The sequence below is a fragment of the Petaurus breviceps genome, unplaced genomic scaffold, assembly GCF_028583685.1.
Source record: "Petaurus breviceps papuanus isolate PSGF00001 unplaced genomic scaffold, PetGlider_PUasm1.0 38, whole genome shotgun sequence".
Classification (NCBI taxonomy): Eukaryota; Metazoa; Chordata; class Mammalia; order Diprotodontia; family Petauridae; genus Petaurus; species Petaurus breviceps.
In genome coordinates this window covers 13,076,197-13,088,835 of record NW_027186304.1, presented here as the reverse complement: position 1 = coordinate 13,088,835, position 12,639 = coordinate 13,076,197, and the positions used below count along the sequence as shown (strand labels likewise).

The 12,639-nt window shown below is 32.8% G+C and overlaps 1 protein-coding gene across 3 annotated transcripts in view; it reads right to left on the bottom strand.

Moving 5' to 3' along the window:
• Nucleotides 1-12,639, bottom strand: part of CDH19 (cadherin 19) — a 156,437-nt gene that overhangs the window by 67,134 nt on the left and 76,664 nt on the right. For all 3 annotated transcript variants that reach the window (XM_069099583.1, XM_069099582.1, XM_069099584.1), the window contains 4 exons: nucleotides 9,824-9,943; nucleotides 4,474-4,638; nucleotides 1,696-1,877; nucleotides 810-1,063 (listed from right to left, as the gene is read on the bottom strand). In XM_069099583.1, the coding sequence (XP_068955684.1) occupies nucleotides 810-1,063; nucleotides 1,696-1,877; nucleotides 4,474-4,638; nucleotides 9,824-9,943 (721 nt within the window). The remainder of the gene's footprint in view (nucleotides 1-809; nucleotides 1,064-1,695; nucleotides 1,878-4,473; nucleotides 4,639-9,823; nucleotides 9,944-12,639) is intronic.

Below are 12,639 nucleotides of genomic sequence, written 5' to 3'. Positions count from 1 at the left end.
CTCTCTCTCTCTCTCTCTCTCTCTCTCTCTCTCTCTCTCTCTCTCTCCTTTTTATTATTCAGCTACCAATTTCTTGCTATAAGTGGCCTATCTCTTATATTCCTTTTATAGTCACTTAAACCTTTTCACAATATTAAACATTGAGTTTGTGCAGGACAAATATTTTTTCATTGTTCATTTATAAGCAAATTGAAGAACACATTGAAAATAGGGGGAAATAAAAATCACATTTGCATTAACAGAAAATAATAAAAATACTCTGGAATGAAGCTGTGATTGAAGGGACACAGCTCATTAGAATATGTGTATTTTTCAAAATATTTTTATTCTATTCTAAGTCATATCTGCTAGACTTCCATGGAATGCAAGGATGAGTTAGGAAGAGGAAAACTATTCATAGGTAGCATGAATACCATCTGTTGCTGAAAAAATATTTTCCCCACTCATCTGGCTTAGTAATAGATAACATTGCCAGCTTTTTCTAACATAAAAGAGGTAGAGGAGCTCTCACAGTAACCACTAACTGAATCTACACATAATCACCTTTAATATATGGTATTATTCACAAGTTATCAAGGATGAAAGTTCCATGTTCACCACTAAAAAAGAAACCCACCAAATTCTCTCTCATGCTTATGTATCTGTAGCACTATGTGAGGAAAATTTGAATGTTTTGCATAAAATTAAATGCTATTTAATAGTGTTTGTTTTGAAAGGCATCTAAAACTACAGTTCCAAGGGAAATGATATGCTTTTAATTGTTGTGATTGTTTCCCTACTTTGTTAATTGAGAATTTGTTTGGTTGTACCTGATTGGAGAATTGGTAACATCTGGATCTCTGGCAAATACAGTGCCCACATAAGAACCATAGGGACTCTCTTCAGCAATTTCCATTGGATACTCCAAATGGGAGAAAACTGGTGGTTCATCAGCATCTTCCACTCTGATTTTAATAACAGTGGTTTGTCCAGAATTTTCATCCTTTGGGAAATTTTTATCAAGAAAGCTGTTGGTAACCTTTGCTCGAATACTGTATTGTCGCTGGAGCTCATAATCCAATTTCTACATAGAAACAGATTGTAGTGTTCAAAAATCAGTTTTTCTTCAGCACTGCAAAGTTCATTTAGAGATTAATGCCTGGGATAGTTAATTTCAAGTGCTTTAAAATGTAAAAAATGTTGGAATTATTATACTACCTTAGTTGAGCACATGTTATCTGTTAGGAATTAATACTTTTTAAATTTTATACTTATTCTGACTTTTCACTAATTGGCATTGTAAAGAGTAAGCATTCATTATGATTAAGGCAGTCCATTTTGTCATTGAAGTTAATGAAACTTGCTTTGGAATGATAACCATACTTTTAGGTAGGTTTAAACATATTACACAGTTTTGATTTTTCATGTAGAATTATTAAAGTTAATTTCCCAATGTTCAAACTGAATTCATAAACTGTGCCTTCAATAAAAAAATCTCTTTAAATATTCACTGGTCATATATTATCATTAGTGATATTCTTCTAATTTTGTGATAAATTTCATTTCCTTTTTGTAATTTTCATTCTTAAACTAGCTTTCAATTAAGGTGAAAATCACAAGACAATCTAATTGTTATGCAGAATAGTTCTATGTGTTATTCATTTTATCTCCACCCATTTTTCAATGTATATTATTTACCTACTTAACCATAAATACCTTTTTTAATACAACTATTCCTTCCTGAGTCTCATTATTGGTGATAATGTCAAAGATGTATGAACCATCTTCAATACTGTAATTCATTTTTGCGTTCTCTCCTATGTCACTGTCTTCTGCCATGATTATTCCTATGGAAGTTCCAACTGGTGCAGATTCAGAGACATTCATGTGGTACAGTCCTTCAAGAAAAGATAAAGCATTAGCACATTTATGCTTTTCTGGAGGCATGCATACCTACTGCTCAAATTTTTTATCTCTATAGACAGTAATTTGAAAATTTCTATTTATTTAGAATATCTTTCTCTGCCTCTTACTCCTCACTTCACTTTCTCAATTTTGATATTATTCTAACAATCCCCATGGCTATAAGGAATATTAGAAATGAAGAATCTTCATGACCTAGTGACTGCTTGTCAAAGTAGAAGAGATGAATTGAACATGACTGTAAGAGAGTAGAAATTTTGTATAGTGATGGCAGAGTTTGAGGGACCTAGTTAAAATCTTCCCTCAAAAAAAAAAAAAATCTCATCATCTATTTGATCTATGGTAAGTTATTTAGCCTTTCTGGGCTTCAGTTTCCTTAGCTATAAAATGAGAGCATTAAACTAATTGCTCTCTAAATTCTCTTCTACCAGAAATTCTATGATCCTATGATTTTAAAGTTAAGGAACTGAAAGATGGACAGAAAGAGTTTTGGTAAAACTGTTGTTTCTATATAGTAAGCAATGCATATAAAAACATATAAGACAAATTTCTCCTCCCTAACCAGCTTGGGAGAGAACTGAAAAACATGCATCACCCTATTTAACTTATCAACTCTAAAAAGGCTCTATTAATAACTATTATTCAGTAATCATTCATTATTTATAAAATAAAAATTTATAGCAATTTAAAAATAATATGCATTAATCAATCAACAAATATTTATTAGGAGTATACTTTGTGTCAGATACTGTGCTATTAATGATATCAGTCAAAAATTAGGCCTGAGTAGACTCCCTTCAAATTTTGTTATGAGGAAATTGAGGGGATTAGAACACTAAGTCGATGTGTGAATTTAATGAACCACACTGATTCCATCTTGTGACTGATTTCTGGATCTAGTTCAGTCCCCTTTGCATTTAGCTATGGCTTTATCTAATTTTGTCTTTTGAAAAAAACTTTGTTCAATTGTGAGATTTGGGAGGGAATTTTATTGCATTTGTTTGAATCAAATCCTACCTGGCTGGGAAACTGGACCACCTCCACTTGCGACTTAAGAGACCCTTAACTAAGGATCATTATGCTGACTTAGAAACCCAGTCAGATTTTTTTAAAATGATGCAAGTTTTATTACAGTTATACATCTCAAACAACCCATAGTTCTTATCTGAAAACTGACCTCACATCAATCGGTTGTTATTTCAATGTCGCTTTGATTCTTTACAGACACTTGAGGGGAAAGGGAAAGCACTTTTTCTGATTCAAGGAGATTGTATGTATTCATTTTCCTCTACCAACTTGGAAATTACCTAATCTTTCCTCCAATTACAAATAAGGTTATGTAATGTTATAGCCTGGCTATTATTTTCTGTTAATTAATTGGTCTTATTTGATTATTTCTCATGTATAAAAAATGTCTCTCCCCCCATATTTAAGCTCTGGTGTCAAACTGAGGAAGGTGACTGGTCCCTATTAGTTACACAATTGGCATTCATTGCTTAATAAATGTATATGCTCAGAAGCTTGAACTTTTGTTTTCTCAGTAATTTCATCTTTCATCCACCTCAATTGTTCCGTTACTTGTATAATGGTATAAAATGAATCTCTTTTTTTTCCTCTGCCCCTCCCCCAAACTAATAGTACAGGTATTTCCTATGCTTATAATCTCTGGAAATCTGTTTCCAGTTTTCATTTGGTACTACTAACCATGTGCCTCAATCTTCCCCTCAAGCTTAATTCTTCTAAACACAAAATGTTCTTTTTTCTTCATATATTTATGATAACTGAATTAAGCAAGACTAAAGCTATATAAGCAATTAGGTGATGCTTTGGATAGAGTTCCAAGTTTCAAGTAAGAAAGACTTATTTCTGTGAATTCAAATATGACCTCTGACACTTACTAGCCGTGTGACCCTGGGTAAGTCATCTAATCCTGTTTGCCTCAGTTTTTCATCTATAAAATGAGTTGGAGAACTAATTGACCAAACCACTCGAGCAACTTGGCCAAGAAAACCCCAAATGGGGTCACAGGGTCAGACATAACTGAAACAACTGAACAACAACAACCAAAGCTATGAGACAACAAATTCTTTGACCTTTCCTTTGGCACAGGAAACTCTTTTTGAATTGATTTTAAAAACATAGTGATTCTTCAAAATCTCTGACTACCTGACTATTTTGTTAGATCAAAAGAATATTTCAGCTTGGACTCAATGTTATTCTGCTTTAACAATAGAAACAATAGCAAACAAAAATCCCTCTATCCCTTGGAATTGGAAAATACATCTTCAGCAAGTTTCATCCTTGAGCTTCAGTTTCCTATTGTATAATGGGAATAAAATGATATGTAATACCTATCTCACAGCATTGTTTGAGGAAAATTATTTCATGAATATTTAAGCAAACAGAAAAGTAAGTTGATTTTTAACTGTTAATATAAATTTTATATTATGTTACCACTAGTTCTAAAATTGCTTGTTTTCTACTAAATGGAAAGTCATAGAGAAGTTGTACTACTTAAGTTGCTAGTAAGAAAAAAATGTTCTAATTAAAAGTTGTCATTCTGGTACTTACCAAGTTGAAATATGGGCCTATTATCATTGACATCGGATAGATTAATTGTAACAGTTGTTGTGCCAGAAAGGCTTCCAGGGAGACCAAGCATGTCTGTGGCTTGTACAACAACTAAATATTGGTCTTTAGCTTCTCGATCCATTTGTGAAGAAATTCTTAGGATTCCTTGAAATAATAACAACCATTCTGTTATGATTTCATCATCTCATAACAATTCTTTAAACACTTGGTAGAATACACCACAATCTAACAGCAACTAGATCATTCTAGGTCATCACAGAAGATTCAGTATAGCATGGTAGAATGCTGAATTTGAAGTCAGGAAGACCTGGTACAAATTTAATCTCAGATGCTTACTGTGTAACTTTGAGCAGGTCACTAAGGTTCCTTCTATTTCAAAAAATACTATGGCTGTATGAAAAATATAGCAATTTCACTTAATTATATAAGTTCTCTCCCAAAGCAAGTTAAAGCTTAGATCATTTTAAAAGGTTTTCCAATCTCAAGAGAATCAAATTTATCATAAATCAATTTATGTATATCTTTTAAAAACATTGTATTAAATTATAAAAAGAGTTAGCCTAACCTTTTTTGCTATGTTAGTAACCAAAGTGCAGTGAAAATTCTGAACACTTTTTCGAAAACGATTTTTAAGTTCCTTCCCCTCCCCCTTCCCCCCCACTAAATGGTTGGATAAAAAAGAGAACAAAAGTGTAATATACTTAATATATTCAGGGACAGTCTATAATTTTGGCCTAGATGTTGAAAATGTTCGGGCCCTTGGAAATGCTTCATTTTCATTTACTCTTATGTCTCTAGACTTTGTATCTTTTTTTATTTCTCTTGGGTGACCCTCTTTCTTTGTCTTTTTTATTGGCTTATTTTTTCACTCCCTCTGTATTATCTATGCAAAAACAAGAAATAAGTGAGATTTTCAAATCAATCTATATTTAGAAGCAGAACATAAAAAATGCAACATGAGCAAGGTTTCTATTTTAATTTTGGCTTATACTTCATAAGATTATTCCAGCTTAGTTTGCTACAAAAAAATGATCAAACAAGTAATTCCTAACCAAAGTGAATTATGATTCATATAGCTTTGACCAGAAATCAGAAAATCAAATCTATATGTAACTAGTTATTTTACATAATAAGTGATTAATAAACAATTGCTTAGTGAAAATATATTGTCTTTTATATTTTATCTGTAATATATTGATACAAAATCAATCAACACAAATTTATGATGATTATGGGGAATTATTAAAAGTACATAGTGCAAAATGTATCCAACAATCATAGACAATATACAACCATCAGACTATGGAAAATTCATGCAGGGTCTTGATCTCCTAAATCTATCAAAACATTCAAAAATAAAAATGCAAAATTTTATCTAACTTGTCCATGGTAATCCAGATAGTAAATTTTAAAGCTAACATTGAAAGTTATCCCTTTAATATAAGAAGGTTGGTTTATCCTTTAAATATACATAATTTCTCAAAGAAAAATAACATTTGAACACCTTACTTCCCATAGTTGAGAGGGAAAAAAATGTATCTTCCATGTTGTTATATATTCATGAACTATTCTTACTATTCTTTGGATTCTCTTGCTGCACTCATTTAGGATTATGTTGACTTCTCCACCATGCTTATATGCCAGGTACCTCCCCCTCAACCATTTCCAGCTTTCTTTTGTATATAGTCAACCACCATTAGATCATAAACTCCTTGAGGACAGTGATTATCTTTTATTCATGTTTATAGCCCTAGCATTTAGCACAGTTCCTCTCATGTAGTAGGTACTTAATAAATATTTACTAAGTTATTAACTTATTATCTCATTCTTCTTATCTGTTTTATGGTGTTGAAATACAAATGATCTGGGAGAAAGCTGTTATCCTGCTATTACTCTTTTATATTTAATATTCTTTCAGGTTTTGTGCAAATGAATAAAACAATTGCATCTTGTAGTTGAAGAAAAATATTGGAATTTCATTAAGTGTGCTCAGAATATATATCATTGATATAACTTTTAAAGCAAATAGGTTGCCAGTGATGATATGAACCTCATCATATTCCCATATCCTATTCCCATATGTCTCTTATTTATTCTATAGCTCTTTATATTTTATTTTTTATTCCAGGTAGTTTAGAAACCACATATATTCAGATTGGAACCATCCACAAAAATATTTGGACCAAATGGTGTGTCTGGGCAACAATTCTCTCTATAGTGACACCCCAGTTCCAATATAGTTCCTTTGTTAAATGCACAGGAATAGTTTGTGTAGGTTTATTTATATTATAAGGTCTTGTCAATATTTCATTTTACATGAGATAATTTCTCTCAATATTCAATAGTAGACAGTTTTTTAAACTATTATGAAATGTTGTGTAATTTACACAACTTTATTACGTAATCTGTATTAATCAGCAAGTTCGGGGATTTAGGTTAACCTTACTATATTTCTTGAGGCAATAAATTATTTCTAAATAGGTATTTCAAATCTTTCCATTTTTTATTTAAAAAGTCAGTAAAACAGTCATTTGTATAATGAATTTTTCCTGTTGTGTCCATTGTATTCATCTGGATATCTCTCAACTATTACATAAATTATTTTAGCTAAAATATGACCATTCTACTGATGTACACATAAAATTGCTCTTTATTATTATTTTTTGATGAAAGGTCTTTTTGATTAATTGTTTACCATATGCTCTGCAAATATTTGATTCTTTTCCTCCTTTTTGATGGAGAAGTGTTAATATTTATATAGCTCCCTTGAGATTGTTAGTCATGCATTTTCTATAACATTATATAGAGTATTATACATTCTAGCACTGTCATCTTCCATTTTACCATGCCAAAAGAGTATATTAAAACTGGCATTTTTGTAGGTGTTAATTGCTTGCTAGCCTTAGTCTTTAAAAAGTCAATAAGTCTTTTAAAATATTCAACCCCAACTTTCTCTTACACCATGCTGTGATCCACTTGAGTGACCTGGTGAAAATTAAGGAATTTACAAGTATCAAATTATCCATTGATTCAGTTCAATCTGTAGATTCAAAATCTGAGCTTTCAATTTCTATTCTTGTTTCACATTAAAAATAGTGTACATATCCAGATTAATGGACAAGTTATCACTGGAGAAATTTTCATGATAGAGTAGCATCTCCACTTTTCATTGGAGCTATATAATGTGATGTCATATACATGTACCAAATGATTAATAAAACATCATAGCACAACTCCTTCTTTGACTTGACACCCATACTCTCTTTTATTCAGAACTGAAGGCAATGGTTTTAAGACTAAGGAGATATGCAGCAATTTTAATCTTTCTCCTTATTATATGGGCCATTTTCTATCAATTATTCTTGATATTATATTGCATATATTTTATTATTCAATAGAGAATAGTTTTTTCTTTTCCATATGGACATCAAACCCTCTATCATTTGAAATTCACTTAGATATATGTTAGATATTTGCAATAAATTACTAAAATATGCATATGGATTTATGCCAAAAACTTTACAACAATCAATAAAAGGAGGTGAAATAAAGGTCACTTTGACTTGGATTGTTCCATGATAATGCAATCAATAAAGGCCTGAACTTAACACTACTTGACACTTTTTAGCATAATCTCTTTTGTTTCTCAAACAATATTGTTTTTGTCTATGTTTTAATAGATTTTTGAGTGCTGTGAGTCATCGTGAAGGCTTTGTATACAGTACATACACATGTAATTGCCCTATATATTTTGATAATATTATATTCAATGGTTTCCCTTAAGAAAGTGAGGATGATGCTTAAAGTATTGAGAGGAAACTGGTGAAGTGTGTTGCTAATAATTCATACACCATTATGAAAGCATTTGATGCGATAATTTTGCATCTTCTACAGATCAATCATTTAATCTAGAGTTTTGACTATATTCTTTGACAAGCATTCTATCATTCATTATATTAAATTAATGCAAGTTTCTTCTTTTTCACTTGATAAAACTTGTATTTTTATTGTTTTGGACTTCTTTCATCACATAAATGACCAAGAATTTTCTAAAACCTCTTCTTTATTGGTGGGTTTTCTCCTTGGAATTTAATCTTTCTCAAAATTCTATAGTGTATGTTTTATTAATATAGTATTATTTACTGTGTTATTTGTGCTGAATTATATCCTTATGTCAACTTAAATTTAGGGTATTCACTTTAAATTACTGACAAAAAATAATGAATGCAGTTTTAGATATATAGACTTTAAAATGTTTACAAAACTTTCAGTTTAATATATCCAATAAACAGTTGGAAATCAGCACAGCAGTTAGGGTTCAATAAGTAGATCTGAGAATCATAAGCATAGAAAAGATGATTGAACCCATGGTATCCAATGAAATTACCATGTGAAATAGCATATAGGGAGAGGAAAATAGTATCAAGGCCAGATGCCTGAAAGACATCTGTGTTTAGTGAATATGACCTGGATGAAGATCCTGCAAATGAGACAGAGAAATGGTCAGATAGATAGGAAGAGAATCGAAAGAGAGCAGACTAAGGAAAACCTAGAAAGAATGAAGAATTAGGGGGAAGAGGGCAATTGAGTAATTGATAGGGCAATAGCCTGCAAAAAAATTAAATTTAAATTTTATAGAAGTAAGTTTTTCTAATCACTGTCATCACCAATTTCTCCATTTTTCAGATGAGGAAGCTGAAGAAAAAACCTAGAAATTTTAGGTGATTTGCCTATGGTCAACTAGCTAGTAAATGGTAAAGCCAGGACTCAGGCTCAAGATTTCTTTTTTAAGACCTAGGTATCTTTCCACCATACCATACCACATGGGGCCACCCCATTTCTGGGCCCAGGAACTGTGATTGATTTGGTGAAGGGAACTTGAAGTCAGGAAGCTCTGTCAATGCAGGTCTGCAATTGTCCCATAACTTATAGTTTTAGAAAGTGACCCACAGACATAGCTAGCTAAAATGACTTGCCTAGAGTGATATAGTTAGACTATATCAGAGATGGAACATGAGTGTTTGGCTTTCTAGAAACTAAATCAGTTGCTTCCCAATCCTTATCAAATCAAATGTATTAATGTTTTATTTTATCTATTGCATCACAAATTTTATTCATAAATTTAAAATATAATTCTAGGTAGAAATTAGTTTACTATTATATAAATTGGCTATATTGTATCAATAAAAGGGGAAAAAGAAATAATTAAGCCTCTAAATTCTTGAGAACTGATACTTATTTTCATTACCAGCTTGTTCTTTTACAGTTCTGTTCTTCTATATGCCCACTTTACAATCACACAGAATTATATGTTGTTAGTCAGGAATACCTGTCCTTGGCTCTACAGAAAAATAGGGTCGTCCTTGTTGTATAGTATAAATGATTCTAGCATTATTCCCATGTGAAGGATCATCATCATCTGTAGCTGTCACCTGGATAACTGAAGTTCCTGTGGAGACAATAAATGGTGGTCTGTAATTATAGACGTTGCCATATTTACCAATGAATTTAAAGCTGTACAGCATTCTCCCCTCCCTCTGTGAATTAATGATAGGAAGACATGAGGTAGTCTGTCTCCCTTGTGGCAAGGCAAATAACTAATGTACAAGAAAGGATAGAGACTAGTTTAATAAAATAGCATATGCAAAACAAGGCAGCTTTTATGAGCTATGTTCTGAAACATGAGTGTAACAAGACCTATTAATATTTGTTAAATTTTTGAATCAAAGGGGTACAATTGAGGTAATATACATGCAAGTAGGTATATTGGAGGTATCATTGAGGTAATATACATGCAAGTAGGTATATTGGAGGTACCATAAGTAACTTGTCATAAATACTGTTTTGTCTAACCACAGTATGGGAGTCATGACTTTAAGTACAAAATAGGGAGAGTTTGGGTTTTTTGTATTTATATTACTAATATAAATAATAATATAGATATATTTATATATTAACATATAGATCTTATCAGCAATAAAAATTTTAAATGTGGTGACCTCTAAATGCAAGTCAAAATACTTTTTTTTTTTTAAAGCAATCGGGGTTAAGTAACTTGCTCAAGGTTACAAGGCCAGTTATTTCTGGGTGTGGTGCTGAGTGTCTGAGCCCGGGATTCAATCTCCAGGTCATCCCAACACTGGAGCCGCCCCTAAGCAATTGGGGTTAAGTAACTTGCTCAAGGTTAAACGGCCAGGTGTTTCTGGGTGGGTGCTAAGTGTCTGAGCCCGGGATTCAATCTCCAGGTCTTCTCAACACTGGAGCCGGTGCTCTTACTCGCTGTGCTACCTGGCCGCCCCAAATCAAAATACTTTCAACTCTCAATCTATGATACTATAATTAAAATATCTTTTTGTTTGATTAGTTACTTATTAAAAATATGTTGTTTGGAAGAATAAGAATAAAATAAGCAGGCCTCCAAAATTTTTATGCCAAAATGATTGCCACCAATTTAATTCAAATCAAAACACTGACTAAGCACCTTCGCTATGTAAAGCAGTGTGCTAGGTCCCAGGGCCACAAAGACAAAGGCCCCCCTTTCCTCCCTCCACACTCCTTTTTTTAGAGGTGGGAAAGCAGGGCAATTGGGGTAAAGTAATTTGCCCAAGTGTTAGGGTTAGAGTCAGAGGCCCCCACATTTAGGGTTAGAGTTGAAGGTGCATTTATAGGGGTTAGAGTTATAGTTGGAGGAATTTAGGGTTAGGCTCACAGATCTAGTAAGGGTTAAGTGTCTGTGGCCAGATTTGAACTTAGGTTCTCCTGACCCCAGGGCAAGTACTGTACCACCTAGTTGCCCCTAAAAAGCCCTTTATTAAAAGCCCTTTTTAAAAAGTCCCTTCCTAATCTGTCTTCTTCCTACTTTTCCAGATTTTCCCCATATTATTTTGCTCCTTGTTTTCTGATATCCAAGGACACTGGTGTCCTTGCCATTCCTCATACAAAATAGTTTTCTGGGTGTTTTCTCTGACTATTCCCTCTATCTGGCACATGTTCCCTCATATTTGTGTCTTGGATCCCTGGATTCCTTCAAGTCTTAGCTAAAGCATCATCATTTGCAATATTTTCCCCCACTCCTTCTTAATCTTAGTGTCTTCTCTCTGAGACTAGCCTCAATTTATCCAGGTATATCTTGTTTATACATACTTGTTTGCATGTTGTCTCCATGATTAGGCTTTGTGAGGTACTTGAGAGCAGAGCCTGTTTTTTTTTTTTTAACTTTCTATGAATCCTCAGAGCTTAGCAAAGTGTTTGGTACACAGAGTACATCTTAAAAAGGCAACTTCACTAAGGAAAACAAAATATTCCTTGCTTTCAAGGACCCTTCTATGGAAAAACAAAATATTCCTTAGAATTAAGCAAAAGTGAATTGCAAAGTGTCGGCCAGGTAGCACAGCGAGTAAGAGCACCGGCTCCAGTGTTGAGATGACCTGGAGATCAAATCCCGGGCTCAGACACTTAGCACCCACCCAGAAACACCTGGCCGTGTAACCTTGAGCAAGTTACTTAACCCCAATTGCTTTCAAAATAAGTGAATAGCAAACACAGAGGCTATGTGTTAATTAATGATCTTAAATTTACTTAATTAAAAAAATTATACTTTCTTTTACTTTGAATTTTGAAGATATCACAATAAAAACTGTATCATAGGGAACTTTAATATTCTACTATGCACCTTCTCTTCCTTATTACAGTTTTACTCATTGACCCCCATGCCTCTCATTCTATATTTTCTTTATTTTTCCAGAGCCCCCTAACTGTTTGGAGCACCCAAATTTACTTTATATCTTCCTGTACTTCCCTCAATCAAATTGTATTTTCTGTTGTCTCATACTCATATTCATCCCTGCCAGGGATAAGTAGGAGTTAATTAGTTTATAATTAGTTAATTAGGAGTTAATGAATCAAGCACATTACCTGTATAAAATATTAAAAGGAAGGGGTTCTTACTTAACAGTGCTCTTACAATGACCTAAGAAAATATGATCCTGTGAACATGGTTCCAGATTAAAACTACAGGATAAATTTAAAGGTATCCGTTTCATGATGAGATGGAGGACACCATTGTCTTATGGGTCTTTTGTCATTTAAATGGAAGGTATATAGGCATCCAGAATTAGGTTTGATATCATCACTTGCAAGTTGTCT